The following is a 23199-nucleotide window of genomic DNA, read 5'->3' as shown; positions in this document are numbered from 1 at the left end:
GGTTTGGTATGACATACATATTGATACTCATGGTAACTTTTCAGAGTGCAGTGAAAAAGCAGTTTCACAGCAGTTTAGGGCACTAATCCAGCTCATCTGAGTCTGTTGGGTGCGCTTACATGAATATGGCTCTTCTTGCAGCCTGTAGCTATTCCAGCTGATACGTGCAAATTGTAATTGGTCACATGGTATTCAGGAACTTGGCAGAAAAGAAAATAAATGTGTGATTGTATTAACATGAGTTCAGACATCCCTATCTAAACAATAAATCTTTTTATTCTATTTTAAAATTGGTTTTAGTATCTGCTTTTTTTGGTAATTGTTTTTTCTGGTTTTCCTAAGAAAAAGTCAATTTTTAAATAGCCAAGTAATGATGGGAATTGTGGGGCTCAGAACAAAAAGTACAGTCCTGCTAATAACAAACAGTCTTATTTTTACATTTTGAGCTGAATTAAATGTTGTCTGTAAATGCAATGAGGAGAGCTTGACCAACAGAAGCCTCTCTGCTTTGTCACAGGTGTTTCCTCAGCACTGGTGCCTTCAAGGCCCAGTACTCAAAATAATCTCCATCAAAGGAGATGTAGGCCATTCTGATTTTTATGTAGACACAACAGAGACGCAGGTTGCTGTCCTCCTGTCCTCCTGCCATGCATGTTCCAAGATACGGTTCACACACGAAAACAGCCCTGTACAGTTGTCATGACCTGCAAGCAGATTAGACAACAAATACAATTTTAAAATGTTGTTGGAGCTCATGCTTCTACCTCCTGGTAGTTTTGCATCTTTTGCTTGTCCTTGGGGTGCCACTTTGTAGACACTTTCTTATCACTTGTCCTCCAGGTCTTTAAGAGAGAGGAATGCATAATTCAGGCAGGAAATGCCCAAAACACATTTTAGAAAAGAAACACAGATAGGCAAACCTCCTCTGCCCTCTCTTTCAATCCCTGTTTTGCCTGGGCTCCCTGCATGCTATTTATTTTTTTTTTGGTAGTGATATTTGGCAGCAGAGAAGAGCTCTCAAAGGGAGAAGTTTGCGTAAGTGTCAATTAGCTTACAGTCCCTAAGACCTGTCTGGTTTGCCCTCCCCATTAAAACTAACAGTTCTGTTGCAACTTCCCCATATTTATTTTGCTCACATATGCAGGCAGAATTTATGAGCATTGAACCAGAGGCATGTGCAGGGAAACTGGATAGGGTAGTTCGGTTTGACTTGCCTAAACTGGAGAAGAATTACTCCATAAGGTTTCTTTTCCCACAGCATCCTTTTGAAATTATCTTTTTGAAAACCAATGACTTGCATGTTCAGTGATCAACCCCGTTTACCTAGCTGGATTTTTATCCTTCAGTGTTCCTAAGGAGATTGTGATGATTTTGTTTGCCTCGTCTCATTCGACTGATGAGAGAAAGCAATTATATTCTTTCTAATGCTCCTCCCCTCTTGTTTCTTCTTTCCTTGCTCCCCAGAGGGAAAGCTGTATTCTGCCACAGTGACCGACTTCCTTGCAATAGATGCAGTCATATACCGGAGCCTTGGAGACAGCCCAACTCTGCGGACAGTTAAACATGACTCTAAGTGGTTGAAAGGTAGATAAACAAACAAAACCAAGAAAAAGCGGCATCGCTGATGAGAGTCTTGGATTCCTGACAGACCTCTCTGTCATTTCATTTCACCAACGCTTTCTAGAAGAAAGAAGGAGCTAAATTACATCTCTTACTTGCACTGATCTGTTTATCTCCTTCCCTGTTCTCCTGACCCCACCTTTACAGGACCTAACAGAAACTGTGAGCATGGTAGATCAGGATATATATTCCAGCAAGCTTTCCAAGCTGAAATCCATCAGTTTACAGCTGTTGGATGTAAAGGTTGGAACTTGCATGGCTCTGTGTGCTTGGACTGTGTTTGAAAATATTCCTGCCCCACACTGTGTTAGGCAACAGTCAGGGCTTCATGAAGTATAGAGGGTTTGTCCTGTAACATTAAGATTCATCAATGAAAATAAAATTATGGGAATATTTCACAAAGCCTTTCTTTTACAGTTCTTGGGGGCTGTACAGCTGCCATTGAATTAGGCAATTTCTGTGCTCTAAATGCCCTCATTGTTAAGAAAAGTGCTGTTTAGCTTCACGTAGGCGTTATGAATAGTTAGCATTTGGAGTGATTTTAACAGGGAGCAAAGCCATAGTTTGAAGTCTTTTTCTGCATGGAGAAATGTTTTGCCAGGTGTCAACTTTAGCTGTCCCACTTTGCTTGCTGCTACAGACACATGTGGGCAGAAGGAGTTACATGGTTTGTTATTCCCTCCACACACAGCCTGCCTGCCATAAAGAGCACTACTTGGATGCCTCAGGCATACCCTTATATTGCCTCTTTACCTTTCCTCATACACCACATGGGCAGATATATTAGTAGCAGACGCTTTACTTTGCAGTGAGGCTGCACAGACTTGCCTCAGCTGTCCGGTCCCATGATGGTGTTTCTTCTGCAGTGGTGATGTTGCCCGTTCTGAAAACTGAGCAAGTTCGCCTCATGCAGGCATTTCACCTTTGGATGTTTAGCTTGAATGTATTCGACCTCCCTTTGCATGCTGTATGCTGTACATGCTGCCTAAACAGGATGTCTTGGGCTTTTTTCTAGAACCCTACTTTGTCCAGGCAGTGGACTATGGCAATTACATTTACTTCTTCTTCCGGGAAATAGCAGTGGAGTACAACAGCATGGGAAAGGTAAGGGCAAAGACATCACTTTGAATGACTTTGTCAGATTCAGGAGGAGGAAAACATATGCTATTCTTGGACCGATGCTGTTAGGAGTGACCTTGAAATGAGAACCATAAATCATGATGACAAGGTCATCATTTTGAGAAGATTCCTGTTGCTCAAGCCAAAAGGTTGGTTGGAGTGAAACATTGCACTGTCTTGAAAGGAAACAGGGTGGTTTCTTACAGTGATGGTAAATGTAGATGCTGGAATCTCTCTTCTCAAATCATAAAAAGCACAGGGCAAACGTGGTTAATTCAGCATAGTAGGTAATTGTTAAAAATAGATTCCGAAGCACGGAAATATTTTTCTTTCAGAAATCTGAATTGGAGTGCTGATTAAACAGCAGCAGCAGGAATTCTGTGATCTGCCATTCTGCAAAGAATAATTAAACACTTTCGGCATTTTTGCTAATTTCACAATAGCTTTCTGACTAAGCACTCAGAAAAGCTGACCAAGGTCACAAAGGTGGAGGGTGAGAATAAAAGCCCAGCAAGATTTGCATAGTTTTTAAGTGCTGAGAACACAAGAATCAGAGTAGGCAGCGTGGGTTGCAAGGATTGTGAATATAAAATGTGCTTTTGTTTGGGGAAATAGAAAGCTAAGCAGTCTGTATGGAAATGAGTTTTATATGGGTTGAGAACAGATATCCTGAAGGATTTATGGCTGTATAATAAATGCCACAGCCTTATCTTTTCAGCACACTGTTCCAAAGCTGAGTTTTTCTCTGTTTCTTATTTGTCACAGATTATGGAAACGTGGGATTAAATTAAGCACCTTGCTGTGTTATTCCAAATGTTTGAAAAGCAGAATTTCAACAAAGTCTTTTAGTTTAAACAAACATTTCATTTTCTCCATTATTTTCGCCCTACTGCTTCCAGGTAGTTTTCCCAAGGGTGGCTCAGGTTTGCAAAAATGACATGGGAGGATCTCAGAGAGTGCTGGAAAAACAGTGGACTTCCTTTCTCAAGGCTCGTTTGAACTGCTCAGTTCCTGGCGATTCACACTTCTACTTTAACATACTGCAGGCAGTTACAGATGTTATCCATTTCAACGGCCGGGATGTTGTTTTAGCAACCTTCTCCACTCCATATAACAGGTAATTGGCACAATAACCTTTTACCTTCTGCTTCCTTTATGTTTTGCTTTTCACTGCAGTTTCTTTTTGCTTTATGAAGGTACAAGAAGTGATTGCTCATACAATGTAATCATTATGTACCATGCGCTTACTGATAGTTTGTGTTTCATTTTAAGCTACCCTGGTATTGCTTACTGCATTTTATATCTGGTAATTTAGAGCAGCTTTCTGCCATTTACTACCTGGATATGTTCCTTGGCTGTACTTTTCTTTATGTGGGGATAGTTCAGACCAGCCACCAAGACATTTTGCAGCATGTAACTTTCAGAATGTTACTCCAAAGAGAATTTTTTTTTTTCCCTCACAGAGAAGGGACTTGATCTGTCTTGTTTACATCTAACCCCCCTAGAACCACGTTAGTGCTCCTTCCTTCTATTTCATGCATCCCTACTGACTCTTGCGTTTCTCCTGGGAGAGACAATATCCTACACCATTCTGCTGGCTGGGGAGGAGGCTCCTCAGGACACCTGTATTTCATTGTTCTCATGGTTTTACAAAAGCATCTGCAAAGAATTTATAACCATTACAGGTTTTAACATGTTTCTCCAGAACTTGTTAGAAGAGTAACCGTATCTAATTATTGAGGTCTCCCAGCGAAGTTAAAAAAATAGTAGCATTCTATTAATAATTTAAAAATATATTGCTCTTTCACAGAGTAATGTTTGATCTGAAAAGGGAACTTTATTGCTGAAATTCATCGGCTTTTTTCTGTACACTCACCACCTCTAGTCAAAGCCGGACCTCACTGAGGTCATGCACAGAACTGACTTCAAGTGAGAGTAAGCCCAGGCCTCTAATGTATAATTGCTGCTTTTGACATCAAAACGTTAGGAACTGCAATGGAATAATTATGCCACCAGTAGGGAATACAGGCTTAAATTAGGATGGTCTATTTTTATGCAAACTGGCTTCATAAAAACAAGTGAACAAACAGAGTCAGAATCAGAAAATAGGTTGTATCTTGCGATAATCTCAAAATTGAGATTGTCCTCCTGCTCTGCTACTATTGCCTGTGTTGTGTCATGAATAATACTCTTCCTTAAACCCTGCGTTTTAAAATCTAAGTCCTTGGTGTTAAAATCAAGGTACTGTTTTATAGGCGCCATTTTTTTTGCCAGATATTGAAGATGACAGGAAAGCGCATAGGCTTGGAGACACCTCATTAACAGACCTACCTCTGACACAGACACTTCCCTTTCGTTCCTCCTGCATTGAGGAAAAGCTGCAACAAACACCTTTGATCTCTGGATCGAAGCTTCCCCCTAGAGTGAGCTGGAAGAGATTCTGCAGTCTAACCTGAGGTCGCCCAGGGTAGGAGCTGGTCATGGGTTGTAGTCCCATGGCTGGGAGATGGCTTGGCTGTGTCCCACAGTACTCCCTCTGTACGACATTATCACAGTGCAGACCCGCAAATTACCAGCCTCAAGAGTAAAAGATGTTGCAGTGTTCTCACTGCAGTGATACCTCCATCCCTGTGGAGTTACGTGTTGCGCACATTCCTCAGCACATTTAGTTCTGTATAGCACACCTCAGGATTGTAGGGATGTTTTTTCTTTAGGGCTTAATTCAGCAAAGTGCAAAATCTAGCTGGCTTGGTTCTTGAGGTCTTTTGGGATGAGGTCGTGTGTATTGCCAAATAGACCCTTGACCAGTTCTTACATCGACATACATGTGGCTGTCTCCATTTGAAACTCTCGCTGTGTAGTATCGTGTTAATATAGAGCTTTGAAGTTTCCTTCCATATAAAAACACAATCTGTGGAGATCAAAGTAAGGCTAATACTGTCTCTCTACTTATTGTTTCCTCCAGTAAAAAGCATTTTGATGCCTTTTAATATTCAAACAGTTATTTTCGCATCAGTTTATAGGCCTTTACAAGTTGAGTTTTATTCTCTGTTAAAGTATTATGGTTTATAGGTTATTTCTTTGGTGTATAATAACCTACTAACGAAAAGCAGAATTGAAAGTGTCAGCCAGCTGAGCTTATGCTATTTACCTGATAAAATCAAGCCATGAAAGTCAAACATGAAAACAGTAGTTCATGTGTAAAAAAATTAAAGGTGGATAAATGAACAAATCATGCTTCCAAGGGATTGACCATGGGAAACCCCTAAGCCTTTCAGAAAGTATGTAGGTAAGGATATAATTATGTTTAGACAATGTTAACATGCAGTTATATGAAAGTAATCAAAAAATTGAGATGTACGAATTTGTGATCTAAAGATAAAATCGAATTTGCTTCTATAAGTTTTTTATATCTTGTTTAGTTAATCAAATTTGTAGGCATAGTTAACTCATTTCCATTTGGAAAAAATTTGTGGAGATCAGGCTGTGGGAGGTTGGAGTAATTGTGTATAAATGCCAGATCAATGGCATGTTGCAGCATGCTCCCAGTTTGATCAGCATCAACTTCTGAACTGTCTGCAGTGTATTTTTGAGGCATGACAGAGACTGTGAGAATTAATACTGAGAGATGTTGTGACTTAACAAGAACTTAAATTTTTAAATAATGGGTGATAAATGAGACTGGCTATTACACCTCATACATTGCCAGTGGTACACAGAGTTTCCCAGATTCTTTCCCTTCTTCAAGATTATTGCAATTACTTCTTTCTGTGGAAGCTTTGAAACAAACTGTGCTTGCAGGAACTGTCTGCTGATTGGTGTATTTCAGGCTTTTCCATGGTGCTGGCTTTTGCTGTCAATACTCAGAGGTTACAGAGTTCAGGATTGAGTAGCCTGTGACAGGAAGACTTCTATACAGCTTGTTTTTCACATAAGATTTTATGCATAACTGCAGAATGAGTAACAATTTCTGGGAAATGTCATTTTGCAGCATCCCTGGCTCTGCAGTCTGTGCCTATGACATGCTTGACATTGCCAATGTATTTACTGGGAGATTCAAAGAACAAAAGTCTCCAGATTCCACTTGGACACCAGTTCCTGATGAACGAGTGCCCAAGCCCAGGTAGGTTTCATGTACAGTGATAATTGTTCTTTTCCTGCACAAAGCACAGAGGTTTTTGACAATTTGAACAGCCTTGTAAGGTGCAGATACAATTGAAGATAAGTGCTGTAACAGTAAAATAGTCGTTGAGTTGCATTTGGATCTAAGGTATGCAAGTAAGAATTTATCCACTTAAACGAGATTTGTGTAACATAAATCAGGCCAGCATCAGATCTACTCAGTCAAAATATTCAATCAGTTAAGAGTGGTGTGGGTTACACACCTGTTGCAAATTAGTTTGGTAATGGATATATCTCGCTGTAAAGACCGCACCAGTTTTGCAGTTTGCTGTTCTGCAGTTAATATGCAACTTACGTGCCACAGAGGATGCATCATGGGGAGAAAAAAACAGCATTCCATCAAAGTGGAGATTCATTTTACCTCATTTCTCCTATGAGTTGTTTTCCCTGCTTCCACTTCCCTCCTGTTCGCATGTGGCTTCTCTATTACCCTCTCTGTACTTCCTACAAGCACCTGTTCTGTACAAGTTGCTGTTGTCAGCCACTTGTTAACTCATTTACACCAGTGGCATTTTGCTCTGAGAATATGATATGAATGTAGATAAAGCAAACTCATTTATCTCAGTCAAGTTCTTCCACTGTTAGGTATGTTTTACGTTGTTTGTGGTATCTTGCATAACATCAAAAGAAAAACACATCTGAAGCTCTGTGGTGGCAGCCGAGCTTCTACCTAGATCAAAAGTTGGCCCATCATCTTTTACAGTTGCTGAGTACACTATTCCTGTACTGTCTTTATTCTGAGGTTGTCACTCGAGAGTCTGGAGGTGCCTGGAATATGTGGAAAATGTTGTGTCTAACTTTGGTCTGAGCCTTAGTAAGGCACCTGCTAGCACTGTTGCTGGATTTTATTCTCCTTTTTGCAGTATTTCAACAACTTGTTGACGTGATGGCTTGTCTTGGTAGTGCAAGGCTACACAAGGGTTCCAAGGTCATTTGTTTGAAACTTACTCAGATAAAGAGTACTGGCAGGTAAGAGGGAAAGGAGAAAGATAGATCTTCTCATTCAGCAGGAAGGAAGGATAGAAAATTGCATTGTGAGTTTCTGGGACGAGGCAACAGCAGGCTAACAGTTATGATTAAGATAATACTGCCCTGTCCAAGTCAGTAGGAGATAACATGAACTGAATTGGTGAATGCTGTTTCATGTAACATTTGGCCATCGATCTGCTTAATAGAAATAATAATCACTTATAACTGATGTTGAAATGCATGAAAGGCACAAGACATCTTTGAAGTAAGGTCATTTTTGTTTGGATATCTCAGTGAGGGGCAGAAACATTAGTGCTCCTATTGATCTTAACATTTCTCAGCCTCAGTTCCCTTTTTGGCTGAGGTGCACAGCAGGGTTTACTCAGTTTTATGTTCACTTGATTAAAACAGTTTTAAGATTAAAACAGGATTAATCCAATCATGTGATTAGAATTTAGGAGGAAGTAGGCCTCTAGATTAGACATACAGAAACCCAGGCACCACAATGCCAGTAGGCTGCTCCCTGGAGTTCCCTGGGAAGGTGACCTCCTGAATCAGTGCCCTTACAAGGACTTAGGAGAGGAGCGATGCCCTTGGTTTCTTCTTCTCTCCTGCTATTGCGAATTCTGTGTGCTGTTACAACGTTTCAAAGAGGCAGAGCACCAGTCTCTGCCTGTAATATTCATTGTGCAGCTGTATGGGACCAGACTCATTGACCCAGCTAGTCCCCTCCAGTCCTGTGCTACCTTACTACATATTATAACATTTAGTTTACCCGAGGTTTGAATATTTGTCAGAATGTGAGCAGCAGATAATGATAGGACTAGAACCAGGGCTATATTTTATTCAAGTAAGCCTTACTCTGTTGATGTCAGTGGCTCTCTCCACGTCAAGGCAGATGAAAACTGGATACTGCATTGTGTTTGTGAGTGGGTGGTCTGTCTTTCATCTTCCCATCTCACAGTGATTCAAAGCCTTGAAGAATCAGAATGCAGTAGGAAATGGGATCAAATGGACCTTTTGTTGGAGCAACATATTAATAGCAGGCAAAGCGTTTTCCTACTCCCTGTGTGGGGATGACCTGTTCAGGCAGGAAGGTTAAGTTACCTCTTAGGAGCAGGGTAGATTTTAGGAATAAGGTGAGCAGATCTGTATTTAACTTGTTGACAATGGTTAGATAACATTTCAGTGAAAATCCTCAAAGCGCTTACAATAATAAAACCATCTCCTCCAAACTGAAAGGAGGGTAAAACCAATTTTTACATGTATGCTTGCTAGGTTGTCTTCAATAGTCCACATTCCACCAAACAGGACTGAAAGCATTCTTTTACACATGCTAAAAGAATCAACTCCTATCTGTGTGTTAGAGACTACTTTTATTCCAGGAAAGAGCAATCAGCTGGGCAAATTATGGATCAGAAAGGACCAATGGGCAGCATCAAGCCAAATGCACACATGCAGTGGTTAGCTTCCACATGAACAGATCATCTATAAACTCTGTGTATCACACTCCTACTGAAGAAATGTCTCTGTGCTTTTAGGTGACATGTTAAGTCCTTTTGAGTGGAGGATCGAGCAGGATTTTAGGCTTCCCCTGAGGAGCTGAACATGTCCACCAGACTCTTCAGTCATCCATTTAAACCCTTGTAATGCACATCGGATTTCACTGAGGGCCTCATTACAAAAGGAGATTTGCAGTACGCATTAAATAAGTGTTCTGCCTTTACCCTCTTGTTTTATTTAGGCCTGGTTGCTGTGCTGGCTCTACATCGTTAGAAAAATATGTAACCTCTAATGAGTTCCCTGATGATACTCTGAACTTCATCAAAACACATCCGCTGATGGATGAGGCTGTGCCATCCATTGTCAATAGACCCTGGTTCCTAAGAACAATGGTCAGGTATGTACCTCCAAGTGGACTCTTGCCCTCATTGTAGCTGTCAAGTTGTGCTAATAGTCTTGCCCAGAATACTCTCTAACTCTGAAAACCTCCTCAGTGCGCTGGGCATGAATCCAGCTAGGAATGATGGCAGAACTGAGCAGATGCCGCAGAGCTCCCTGAGCAGCTTTGAAGACAGGAAGAAGCCTCAGTGCTTTCCAGCCATGCTGTGCTGAAACAGGTTCTTGGAGGAAACACTGTGTGGGGAAGGTTGACCTGCCTGTTGGCTTATGGATCGGTGTTTGAGACAGCTCTGTAGAAAACTTTGGGCAAGGATTAGCGGACAGCCCAGGGTTATGTACACAGGATACAAACATGCCTGCCAGGATGTGTTCACAGGATATGAAGATGTCTGTTGGGATACGTACTGGTGTGTTTTAATGTTTATAGAAGTGTACAGGCAGAAGTAATCACATAATCTGTATCCTTTCTATGGCAACAAGAGGAAAATAATAATGAAGAGATTTGGACAAAGACCGATAAATCCACAGGTCTGAAATATACCATCCACCTCCTATAAAAATACATTCCTACTCTCTGCGGTGGTCCCTATACTACTTATCTACCCCCTGGTTGTGAAAAGAATAATGTGACTAACTTTTGCTGTATTTTCCTCTTGTCCCCTGTAGGGGTAGAGTTTTGTGCCAGGCAGAACACTCTGGAGTGGTCTGACTTAGTTTTAGTAATGTGTATTCTGTCAGGTTTTTATGTCAGGTTCTGTACCTCCAACCAAAGACGAGAGCAGCAAACCCTGCAGAGTGCTTTCCTTTGACCACCAGTACCAGATAACTGGTACAAAATCACCAGTACTTGTTGTCAATAAATTGTGTCATCCAGAGATTCAGTATAACCTCAGCGCTGAACTCACTTAGTGGCAGTTGTGGGATTATTTTTAGTGAGGTAAAATGGTGCTTATTGTCTCACATTTGCACTCACACATCTTTTGCTGCCAAAAAAAGAGTTAAATGTGGATCAGTTATCATTATGGCTGCTTTTAATGTGACAGAGCTTGTAATTAGCCAGAAATTTCACTGTCCTATTTTCTTTCCCTGCCTGAAGAAGTCATCAGGCTAGTACTTTGCTTTTTATTGGAAGGATGATTCCTAAGTAGACTCTTTGCACCCCTTCAGCTTTCTTCAAACACTTCTGCTAGCTATTGGACATATGGACATGGAGACGAACACATGAAAATTCCCTAGCATTTGGGGAGCCAAACTGTTACAGTCTGTGTTGACTCAAAGGGTTATTCAGCTAGGAAAAATGCTTAAATATGTTATGTGGTTGCTAGAAGGCTACCACACAGTTATCTGAAGTGGAAAAAGTGATAAAATAAATGACAATCTAATGCCAACTGATGCAAAATGCTGTATTGTTATTCTAGATACCGCCTGACCAAAATTGGCGTGGACTCTGCTGCTGGGCCATATCAGAACTACACCGTGGTTTTCTTGGGATCAGAGAAGGGAATCATCCTGAAGTTCTTGGCACGGACAGGAAACAGTGGTTTCCTAAATGATAGCGTTTTCCTGGAGGAGATTAACGTTTACAATCCTGAAAAGTGTGTATCTGATTCTTTGTACTCTTGTATGGGTGACTTTGAACTTCTGATTTCCCAGAGAGCAGGTTGTCCCACAGAAGAGGAAGTGGTTAGAGAAGCCAAGTTTTTTGAGTAATTTTAAATTGTTTGGGGAGGGGATGTCTGCTTATCAGTCTCTACACTGCAGTAAGATACTTTTTATTCAGTATGTGCAGAAAATAGCCCATCCTATGCAGCAGTTGATGGAGAATTAAAAGTGAAATTCTGCAAAGGAAGATTAATTTTCTAATCCTATAAAAACCTGATTCCTCTCCAAATAACTCAACAACGAGCAAGCCACTCTTCAAGGGAAATTTTGTGCATTTCAGCCATCCTCAAATATGCCTAAGGGGGCTTTGAAGTGGCCCATAATCACGCAGAAATTTCAGCTACTTTGAGTGCCAGAGAAGAATAAACACAAAAAGTGAAGGGTCATCAGAAAGCTTGTCTGCTGTGCTGTCTCTCTCCAGTTCTTATTCCCATGTCCCGTGCATTTTCAGCACTCATTTGTATGTCTATCAGTGTTCGTAGTTGCTATTGTGTGTTCTTTTTCCTTGGCTTTTCAATTCTGCCTTCTTCAGGGTGTTTTTCTGTGGTAGTTTTTTGGGTTTTATTTTTGTTTTTCAGTTTGAGGAGTCATTACATTTTCACCTGGTTTCCTAGCAGAATTCATTTATAACCTTATCTCACTTTTTTTTCAAATCAGGTGCAGCTACGATGGCGTGGAGGACAAGCGGATAGTGGGCATGCAGCTTGACAAGCCCAGCAGCGCCCTTTATGTCGCCTTCTCCACTTGTGTCATTAAGGTTCCCCTGGGACGCTGCGAGCGTCACGGCAGGTGCAAAAAGTATGTGTTTTCTGGTGGCTGTCAGAAGCCCAGGCACCAGGCGTGGGGAGGGTGGGAGGTCCCATGAATGCTACCTTGTGCTCTTTGTTCTCCAGGGCCTGCATAGCGTCCAGGGACCCCTACTGCGGATGGATGAAGGAGAGCGGGGCATGCACACAGCTGGTCCTTGGCTCCAAGTGAGTAAAAGCTCTGGCATGGATGGACCATGAAGCTCTGGCAGTGGCGCCAGGCGGTCTTGGGCAAAGCTATTTGAAACACGGGGCTCTTAGGGAAGGAAAAATGTGGGAAGTGTTTGTTTCTACCTTATTTGCATTCACCTCTGAAATGTCTCACAAATTTTTCTGATGTGAACTCTCAGCTGATTGGTAACTGCTGAAAGAGGAGGAAGAAGAAAATGAAAGAGCTGTACTAAGGTCTGCATATTGTTGAAAGGAGGGAACTGGATGGGTATGTCTGGACCAGCCCACATTGGAGCCATCACAGCTGATTAAAGAGGCAATAGAATCCAAATTAAATTACTGAAGCAATTTGTCCACTGAAAACAAAACCAGTCCTTCTAATTTACTGTGCATTACTAACAGGAAACATAGAGCAAGGGAAGAGCTTAAAGCCGTTTCAGAGAAGTGCTAGATCTCCCCTTGCTTAACAGTAGAATTTAATTATTTTATAATAATTAAAGTCTGTGAAGGTTTGTTTAAATGCGGTTTACTAAAGCCTTCTTGCAGGAAGCAGACCCACTTCAGACCTCTCACTTCTTGGCCACATCTGGCACACCTCATGCTTGCCCACTCTGAGATAACAGCTATGCTTCCTCAAGGTAGTGGTGTAAGTGTACTGCAAACATCACACAAACAGGATAGCCCCACAGCCAGCCCCGCTTAACCCTGCTTCTGTATAGGTCTTCAGTATATAAAGGATGAGTTACCATCCCTGTGCTTGTGTCATGTTCTTAATTTGCCATTTCAATTCAAATTGTTATGTCCAGTGGGGATGCTAGAGCTGTATCTGTAGATATACTACAGATACTATAGTGCTACATGAGTGTGGACTGTTCCTGACTGAACATTTGATAGAAGAATGTTAAAATGCACCCATGTTTGTATAAGGTCCTCTCAATATTCCAAAGATGCTTCAGTCTTTTTGCATTTCCATGGCAAGTCACATGGAACTTCTGCATCTTACCCTTAGAAACAGCTCCCATATTTATCAGTAGATCCATCAAGACAGAAGCAGCACAGCTCGTGGTGGTGCAGTCCAAAGGCAAGCCAGGCAGGTCACTCTCTGTCTAGCATGTAACACTTAGGAAGAGGATCCACATCAGCTGTGAAGATGCCTGGTGCACTTCTAAACTAGCCAACAGGAGGCAGAGATGTTAGGTGCCCTCCTGGAGTAGATGCCAGTTGAGCAGGAGTTTTAAGAACATGGAGTTGGGAATTAGATGCTTGCAGGGGTAATTGTGCCCAAAGGGCAGGATCCTAACTAATGTAGACAAGGGCTTGTGTTGGAGGTTTTCCAAGGCTCTTGTCATTCACCTTTGACCACACAGGAACTTGGAAGCACAGCTTCACTGGCTATGCAAAATCAGAGGCAGAGGTTAGGAGCATAAACTGGGCATGTCAGCTGGAAAAGCCTGGGAGTGTTTTTCAGTAGAGCTCCTTGAGTTCAGTGGAATGCCTTCTGTGGGCTGGACCTTAAGCCTTGTAGACTTATCCAGTGCAGTATGTAAGTGATTGCTGAAATGCAGGTCATCTTCCCCCAGCACAGTACCTACCCAATGGGTTAGCTTCCTTCTCACGTCAAAGTGTCACTGCACCTTGTCTACTATGCAGACAAGTTAAGGTAGCATCATAGTTGCTTCTAATAATGTCAGATATTATAGAGTTAACAGTTTAAAAAATATGAATGTTTTTCTCCCTTGACAATGAGACATGCAGTGGATTTAAGAAAAAAGTAATAATAAAAAGACAAAGCATCATCAGAAGCCAAGAAATCATTAAGCAGTGATGAGTAACCCAATGTCTATGTTGCAATTTTTCAGTCTTTGTATGTAGGTTCCAAAGAAATAGCCAGTTTCACAGCAGGGCTGTATTTCAGTTGCATATGTGATAATTTCTTTTTGGTAGTGCCTCTGACTTGTTGTTATTCGTACTGATTTGTTTCTTTCTGTTATTTAGACTGGCATTTGAACAGGACGTAGAACATGGCAATACAGATGGCCTGGGTGACTGCCAAAGTAAGCAAAGCTTTTACCCTCTATTTACCATGTGTCACAGCATCCTTCTGAATGTCTCAAATCGCCATTACCTGTTGGGCGTTCTTTTGTACAAATGTAAGCCACAACAGGGACAGCATTGTGGCTAACAATGCAGATTTAGAAGAGGAACGGATGTTTAAATGTATTTAAAGAAAATAGCCCAGTTGGCATGATTTATACAAACACTGGACTTCAAAGCAGTTATGTAGTGAGAAAACCTCGGTTCCAGAGAATATTGATTATAGCAATGACATAATGAATTGGTTGCTCATTGTCTTTACTAGCCATGGTTGTTGGGTTGTTTATGTAGATGTACAGAAGTGGCTTGGTTTTGTTGGTGTAGACTGTGAATTGAACTACATTCCCATGCAGCACAGGGAGACAGTGAAATATATCTTCCACTTTGGATCCAAATCAAGACGTAGGAACTACTTGGTTTGTGAATCTTACTGGATCTTAAACACAGGGGGACCATGTAGTGGTATTAAGGGTCAGGCACTACTGACCCTGCCTAAAAAATTTTAATGGTAAACCTTAGGTACTGCCAGCATGAGTTGGAAGCTTAAACACAGTCTTTTAAGCATTTACGTTTTGCACTGAAATGTTTAAAAGTGCATAGTGTGCATTGCATGCAAAAAAAACCAAACCTTGCCTGTTGACTTCCAGGCCTTCAGGAATACTAACATCTGTGTTCAGGACAGCTCTCATTTCAAATGTTGTTTCCACAGTTGATTTCTTTCTGAGCCCCAAACATTATTTAGAAACCTTATGAAATCAAGAATCACATTCTTTTTGGTTCAATTTGCACAGATGCCTGTAGATGCAATAAAACTGCTGAAGCTGAGGAAGCAACGTACAGTGAGAGAGTCATTACTTCTGGAATACAGAGCAAAATAACAGAGGGCTGGAGTGTGTCATGGGATATAGTGCAGGCCAGATGCTCTGGAGAAGGCCAGAATCATCTCATGCCTTGTGCATCCATGTTCAAGAGCCATTTATTACTGTGACCACTGTATTCGAGGGAGGGCAAAGATTTCAGGTTCTGCATGCCCTCCATCGCAGTACACCTCCCTCTGCCTCCACCCTAAGATAGGGTTACACAGGCTAAGTTTTTTGAAGGAGGTGTAGGTATACTCCTGCTGTGCTCCTTGTAAAATGGGTTAGGACCAAAATCAGGTCAGTTCCCAGCTGGTGCACCTTTGCCCTTTTCAGCCAGTTCTGCTCTTCTTGAGCAAATAGATTAGACAGGAGAGGAGCATACCTGATAGCAGTTAAATACAAAAGAAGGGTAGGAAGTGATTCAGAAACAGCACATTGTGCTCATGGAGGGAGATCTGCTCCTGTGCAGACAGCAATAAAGCCCATGTCCTGCTTAATTCCCTCTTTAGCCCTGAATGATGCATGGAACCTTGATACTGCACAGGGGTAGATTTCACTCCCTGCTAACCCAGCTGGTCTTATAACTTCGTGTGGTCTTGGGTCATGTGAGTTTTGTCCTCATTGACTCATGTTGCTGGCTGCATCACTTGTAGTGCCTTGTGTTAGATTAGGACTTGATGTAGAAAAGAAAACCATGGCAGGGAGGACACTGGCCCTCCCACTTGGTATCCCATGGTCATGAACACTTTCAAAGCCGGACACTGGTTTTGGGTATGTCGGAATATTAGTTTTGCCTGGGTCCTTAGGGTACTAATCACCTGTGTATAAATACCAGCTGAAGCATAAAAGGTTGCTAGCAGCAAACTATTAAAAAGAAAAAATGAGAGAGAAATAATGATTTTTTCCCTGTTATTTGTCTTTCAGATTCCTTCGTAGCCCTGAATGGTAAGGAAGTTCTTAGTTTCATTATTTACTGACAATAAATCCATTTAGGAGGAATCATTTGTTTACTAAAACTGAAGTATTTTCATACTTTTTGTTTAATGTTTCTTCCCAATTTATTTTGTTCATAGACATTTCAACTGCTCCACCTGATCAGGAAATGCCTTACAACACAGTGTTTGGTCAGTTTTCGGGTGTTTTTAAAAATTCTCCCCAGATCTTTATGTTAGCTAGTAGTTCCTGTACTCAAATAGCCATTACACTTTTGCGCTTGTTTTGTCTTGTTTTTGAGGGCCTGATTCACTAATCACAACTGGGATTAAGTCATATCTTTTGAATTTTGATCTCTCTGTTCTAGTCCTCCCTCAAAACAGTCTTCATTAAATTAAATGCAGATATGGCCTATTTTAATGGCATGGCAGCAGATATGATTAAGAGCATGCTTCATCTGAACACTCACAGAAACACTTGGGTACAGTGATGCATCTTACTTGTTCACGGGGAAAAACAAAATAGCAGCTCACATCCCACTCACGAGTATTCCAGGCTTGTGTCATGACTGCTACTGCAATCATTCAAAGATACCTTAGGGAAAGGAGCAGAACTGTTCCTGGGTTACAGAAAGATCTCCCATAAGGAAAATTAACCTGTTACCAATGTCAGTTGAGACTGGGCTGTGCCTCAGTTCCTGAAGGTTCCTGTCACTTCTAGGGTGAGTCATTTCTGTATCCGTGTTTGCAGTATCTTAATGCCCAAATGGTGCCTGGTCTGTAAAAACAGGGATTCACATAGCCAGTTAAATGGCCTGGGCTGAAGAGGAGCATTTCTGTAAACCTAGAGCAGCAGTTTCCCATGAGGCACATGTTAATCTGTGCTCACAGTACTTTGTTCTGTATATTTGGTAACATCTCAGTGAGGAACTATTGCAGAATAAATAATCACTTTAAATTCAAATGTAGACTTATATTGCAATAGTTTCTCTTTATAGGCATCCCAAACAAAGACAAGTACTTCACAAACTAAGAGGGTGTGTGGTATTGCTCCCAGTGAAGTCAATGGCAAATTTCCATGTGGGATGGGAGCTTGCTTGTGAGGTGGCTTTCAGGCTCTACAGGACTAGCAGTTTGTAAGAGTGAATTCACCATATGTTTGGCTGAATGTAGCAAGAGGTAGGTTAGTGTGCAGTTGCAATGAACATTTAATTGATACCTTCATCTTGTGCCTGCAAAATACATAGGTACAAAGCAGAACCAATGACAGTTCAGTACAGCAGAGTATAAATAGCTGGAGGCACAGTAATACTGTTCAACATTTGTACAAATAAAATCATATTCCCCATGCTGTTTATTACCAGGAAATGGAAAATGTACAGGTGAAACTTGTTTGAAAGTATAATAATGAAAACCAGTGAAAGGAATATATAAAATCAAAGACAAGTTGAGACTTTATAATGTATGAAAGAATCCTGGTTTCGTCTGCATATACAGCGTGGACTTTCTTTAATTTGAAAATTGCTGTATTTCCAGTGCACAAAGCAGTAATTAAAGAACAGTAATAATAAAATCCGTACTGCTGCATGTAAAGAAAAATAAAATGGCCTTGGGCATAGTGCTGATGTGCCAGAAATGTCCTATGTTTCTTGCTACTAGTTGCATTCGTAGGCTTTACACTTATAGCTGTGAGACTGTGGTTTTGGATCCTGTCAGCTACCATATTAGTAGGTACTTAAGCAAAAGCTGTTATCTTAATCTGACCAAGAAAGCATAAAAATGGTTCAAGTGAGCAGCAGGGTGAAGAAAGCTGTGGTCCCAAGGAGTACAGGTTATAAAAGTGGCCCATTTGACGTGTCAAGCACAAAGACAGATTCCACCAATTAACCCAAATCTTCAAGTAGGACCCTACTGCCAGATGCAATGGAGAAATGCTGAGCCAGCTTTAGCATTGGTTCCCGTTCATGCCGTCTTTCGCAGATGATTTCATTGACTCTCCTCCGGTGCATCCCAATAACGCTGTCTCTAGGCAAGCCAGCTCTTCCTTTTGTGGATTTAGTTGAAATACCCATTCTGATATACCCGTAGTTTCTTTATCCCTACTGTGGCAAAATATGAAAGGAAATGTGCTAGTCACTTCTATTGATCTCCTACGTGAAAAGTGTAAAAAATACCAGCATGAGGTAGTAAACCAGTCTCAGTAAACATACTGATGTTTGTTAACTCTACTGTCTGCTCTGAGTAGTTTTTATTGAGAAAAATAAAATTTTATAAATGGTGCAATTTAATGTTATTGAGTACAGCTAAATACATAAATAAATGGTATTTCATAATAGATTAAATCTCTGAACTCTGGGATGTACCAGAATGCCAACCAAGTGAACACTTAGGGTGCTTTTGGATCCAGTCGGCTAAATATATCCAAAGGCATCTGAAACTCCAGTTGCAAAAGAAGCCTTAGGGCTTGATTCCTTTGATTTACTCCACAATAAATCACATCACTTCAGCAGACTTACTGCCAATCTGTAGCAGCGTGAATGAAAGGAGAACCGAGACCTTAATCTTTGTATTCTTGGCATCAGCCTCCTCCTCAATTTGGCAGATGGGCCCCCTTTTCTAGGGCAGTCTCACATGACCAGCTGTAAACGAAGTGCAAAGTGTACACAGGTGACTGCTCCAGTGCATCTCTTTGACGCCCAAGAAGAAAACAGCTGGCTGAAGTTCTGGCTCAGAAGGTCACAGCAAAATGATGCAAGAGCCTCATACTTAAACAAGTACATTAGGCTAGATTCCCCAGCAAAATTGTAAGCAGCTTCAATTACCTTTGGAAACATCAGTTCTTAGTGAATTGGGCCCTTATTTTACCCCCTAGCCATAGTTCTTTCTCCCTCTGCAGTATTGATTTAGACTTTCCCTCTAATTGTCTAATTAGGATGCTATAGCCGTTAATAGGATAGTGTGCAGACATCTTAACCTCTGAGATCCTAATGACTTGTGCATATTAGAGCAACTATCAAATACGTATTGAATCCCTGTCTTTGTTTTAAACCTGAAAAAACCTCCTTATATTTTACAAGTGCACTTCAGAACGAACTGTAGTTATAGAAGTGCAGCCCTTCTGAATCATTATCCGTGCCCGTAGACACTAAGTGCTTTTAAGTCTCCTTCTGTTACTTGATTACAGCACTCTAAGTGAGAAGTTTTTTGCAAATAATGGAAGCACCTAAAACAGATTTTTTTAAAGTGTGTCTATTTTGCTTTTTACATTTGCTTTAAACAAGAAGTTTGAAAAGCACTGTGTCTGCAGTTTTTCAGATGGATTGTTTTAAAACAAAGACAGTATTGTATTTTTAGATGTTTAGGTATTAACCGATATTAACACATACGTAGTGACCACATTTAAAATATGCAAAAGCCTCTTTTAATTGCAGCGAAGCCTATTTACGGAGTCAGAGTGGTAAAAAAGGTATAATGAAAAAAAAAAGCACACTACATGTTGCAAACTATACAGCACATTTTAAAGGCTTTTTAATGACTGTGTGTGAGAGGGCCAGGACTGGGTTGCCTACCACTTCAGTCTTTTCTCTGTTTATGAGGGACGCTTAACTAGCTTATACGTTTGTGATGTCCCTTTGCTCAGAGGTGAAATTTGCCCAGCAGGACTGGCTGTTAAGGCACTTACAGGACACAGTGGCTGCTCTGATGATGGGGCAGCCACTGCCTGCTAGTAAGTGTTTGCAGAATACTGCTCTAACCCAAGTGGGACAGGCTATTAAGGTCTAATCTGCTCCTGCCCTGCTTCCTCGAAATCAAATGAAAGAAAGTTTATCTCGATTATGTGTGGAAGGTTGTTTCGCAGTGCGTACTAGACTGACAAATTAGTAACAGAGCAAATACACTGATTTCTTGCGTTTGTGTGAAACCCTTCTCTGCCTAACGACCATCTGGTACACATTAATGTCTTCACAAAGCCTTAGGTTTCCATTACGAAGAAGTTCTCTATGTATTTGCAGCATATGGTTCAGGAAATCTTTTTTTTTTTCAGAAAATGTGTCCCTTAGGCATATATTTCCTTTAGATTACTGTATTAAGAAATATTTTTCTTTAACCATACTTATGACTTTTCCTTAGAATTCCCCCTTTAAGCACACCTAAAGTGCAAGTGTCTGGACAGAGATACAGGCATACAAATGCATATCAAATACAGGCATAAAATATGATTGCTAGTTGGCAAGATTTTGTTCTCTTTTACCTCCTTATCAAGCTATGACTAATGGCTTTCTTGTGTTGAGTACAGCACTATTTGTAGGCTGACCAAATACTGTACACATTATTGCAGTTGCTGAATGGAGTATTAACTTGGAGACTGGAACCCCATGAATGCTGGCCCTGTGGTTTTAGTCCTTAGGGAAAAGAAGATGTGGATATCTTCTAACTTCCTTTTTCTGGCCTGTTCTCTGTCCCGTTATTTCTCTTATTTCTCGGGGATGAACACAGGAGTTGACAAACATAAAATAGTATGGGGGTGAAAGGTTTCACACTCCAGCATATTCTTATTTCAGGAGGGCACATGTTTTCAGTCACTGGACCTGTACCTGTCCTTTTGGAAACAGGCAGCCCTCCTGCAGGACTGCTGTGGAGTAGGCAGTACTTTTGAATTGGTGTCCGTCATCCATCTAACTATGTGTTACCAATGCTCCCAGCCATGCTGTGACTTATGGAAACTTTTTAGAAGTGCATAATGTTTGGCTTCTCTTTTCTGTCTGAGTGATATTAAGAGCTCTGTCTTCAACAAAATACAGCCTCTAATTTGCCGTGTTAAAGAAAGATGGCTGGGGGAAACCACACTTCCTATCATGAGAGGTAAAAAATAATACAGTGCTCTTGTCAATATAAGCCTTCAGCCTGAGGTCCGTAGCTAAATTGTGTTGATGATTAGCTGTAGTAGCTGAAGGTTGGCTTCATGATGAGGACGCTGTGAATCTGACCAATTTTCCCTGCTAAGCATACAGGAGCTAGTTGTGTCCATCACCTATGCAAAACACAGTCCAAAGTGCTGCCGTATATAATTCTGTGCAGTGAATCAAAAGGACTCATCAAAAATATATGGAGGAGCACCGACATTTTCTTCCTCTGTAAGATGATTAATATTCAGCAGGACTTCTTTAAATCATAGCAGCATCTTAATAGAAGCTTCAGCTTTTTGCTGCCTTTAGCAGTAGTTCAACCCCATGAAGCTGGTTAAAGGGCTGGATAAAATGAAAAACATGGGCACATCAAAAAGCTTGGGAGCACTGGTGGCCAACCTTTAGATTTTTGGTTGCTGGAGTGAAATTGGGGAGCTAGGTTCATCAGGTCTCTGTGAGCTTCTGAGAGCTGTGCCTGGATGGCTTTAGAAGCCATCTAAAGCAGCCTTTTTGAGATACAGCTTCCGAAAGCTTTATGCTTATCCAGTGACTGTTTAAAATAACATATAGAAGCACAGTCTCTATCTGACCAGCTCTGTGCTTTCACTGTGAGCCTCTAAATTTGGGCTTCTTGTGTTGCCCTAGTGACTCTCAAATTATTTTTCTGAACAGTGAAACAGTATCAGGGGATGGGGATTAAGGGAAGGAGTGGGCAGAGTGTCCCTGCTAGGGCAGTCTGTAGCCTGGTAATTGGACTCCTCTCCAAGGGAGATTCACATCTAAGGAAGGAAAATTAATTTTCAGGGCTGTTAAATGGAGGCAGGAGAAAGGAGGGCTGCTGTCAGTCTGCCTGGTGGTATATGAAAACTTTCTCTGCCATTCTGTCTATGAATAATCTGATTCTATTAGTTTGTGTTTGAGCGTGTTTCAAAAACCCGTGTTTTGATGAACTCTTCCAGGAAAGTAGGTAAGGGAAATACAAACTACTCCATGTCAAATTAACGAGGCCCAGAGCTGCTTGAATCCTGCTGAAAAGAACTCATTTTGATGCATGTGCCGAAAGGCAACTTTCAGGGACGTGTTGCATTTTTAAGGTCAAAACGTTGTGGTGTGGATGTAGTTTTGGTGTCCCCTCTGCAGCAGCCATGTAACAGTTCAAGCCACTGGGAAGCCCAAGTTGGAGCCATCTTTCACAGACTGTAGACTCCAAGCACTCCAAGCGTTTTGGGTGCTGACGTACTTCTCAGGATCTAGCTGAAAAGGACGTATGAATCTGCAAACACGTCTCTGCCCTTGCCAGACCACTGTTAAAATTGTATGGTGGTTCCGGCAGGGCATGTCCTGTGAATATGCTGGTTTTGGAGTGGATTTGGTCTATGAGGAGCTCCTCAGCCTTATTCAGGACACTAGTAACAATGTTTAGAGTAGTTGTAATGGAAAAAGGGCATATGAGTCCTCTGTCCCCAGAGGAGGCTGTGGCAGCAGCTGCTGGAGTCGTTGCTTCTTGGGCAGATCTACGTAGAAAGGCGTTGTCTTCACTGTCTGGGCAGAAATAATGTTCAGTTTCGTACTTGTCTCAGAGCCATTTTGGACCATCAGCTCAGACAGGACTGATGGCGAGGGTGCAAGCGGCTGACAGGCCCTGCATGTGTCTCATCCAAAGGGTGATGCCGCGGGGTAAACATGCCAGTGCTGGGCACTCCTTCATTCCCCTGGGCGCACAGGGCCACTGACGTCCCTGTTTCATAGCTCTGCTGGCTTTCCCGTTCCATTTCAGCTGTATTAGAAGCTGTTCCATTTAAAATTGTTTTTAAAATTGCTTTTTAACTAAGCCAGTGCCAGACAGCGTTGGCTAACACTTCAGTGTCGATCAGGCATGAGTGCTGAATCCTGCCAAAGGATGCTTGACTGAGATGAAGTGTGCTCACCCCCTTCCACACACATTTAATTCTGTTGAGTAAAAGCACACAACCGC

At 41.4% G+C, this 23199-nt stretch overlaps 1 protein-coding gene across 9 annotated transcripts in view; it reads left to right on the top strand.

The window, feature by feature from the left end:
• The window catches only part of SEMA6A (semaphorin 6A), a 115162-nt gene that overhangs the window by 67101 nt on the left and 24862 nt on the right, over window positions 1–23199 (top strand). For 7 of the 9 annotated variants that reach the window (XM_065860312.2, XM_065860311.2, XM_071802124.1 and 4 more), the window contains 11 exons: window positions 1465–1584; window positions 2636–2724; window positions 3639–3856; window positions 6731–6862; window positions 9635–9790; window positions 11211–11387; window positions 12112–12252; window positions 12348–12428; window positions 14427–14485; window positions 16310–16330; window positions 16459–16509. In XM_065860312.2, coding sequence (XP_065716384.1) covers window positions 1465–1584; window positions 2636–2724; window positions 3639–3856; window positions 6731–6862; window positions 9635–9790; window positions 11211–11387; window positions 12112–12252; window positions 12348–12428; window positions 14427–14485; window positions 16310–16330; window positions 16459–16509 — 1245 coding nt within the window. The remainder of the gene's footprint in view (window positions 1–1464; window positions 1585–2635; window positions 2725–3638; window positions 3857–6730; window positions 6863–9634; window positions 9791–11210; window positions 11388–12111; window positions 12253–12347; window positions 12429–14426; window positions 14486–16309; window positions 16331–16458; window positions 16510–23199) is intronic. The other 2 variants (XM_065860319.2, XM_065860320.2) reach the window with 1 other exon arrangement.

This window comes from Patagioenas fasciata, chromosome Z (assembly GCF_037038585.1).
Source record: "Patagioenas fasciata isolate bPatFas1 chromosome Z, bPatFas1.hap1, whole genome shotgun sequence".
NCBI classification, from domain to species: Eukaryota; Metazoa; Chordata; class Aves; order Columbiformes; family Columbidae; genus Patagioenas; species Patagioenas fasciata.
The sequence above is the reverse complement of the archived record's forward strand: the minus strand, read 5'-3'. Positions and strand labels throughout refer to the sequence as shown.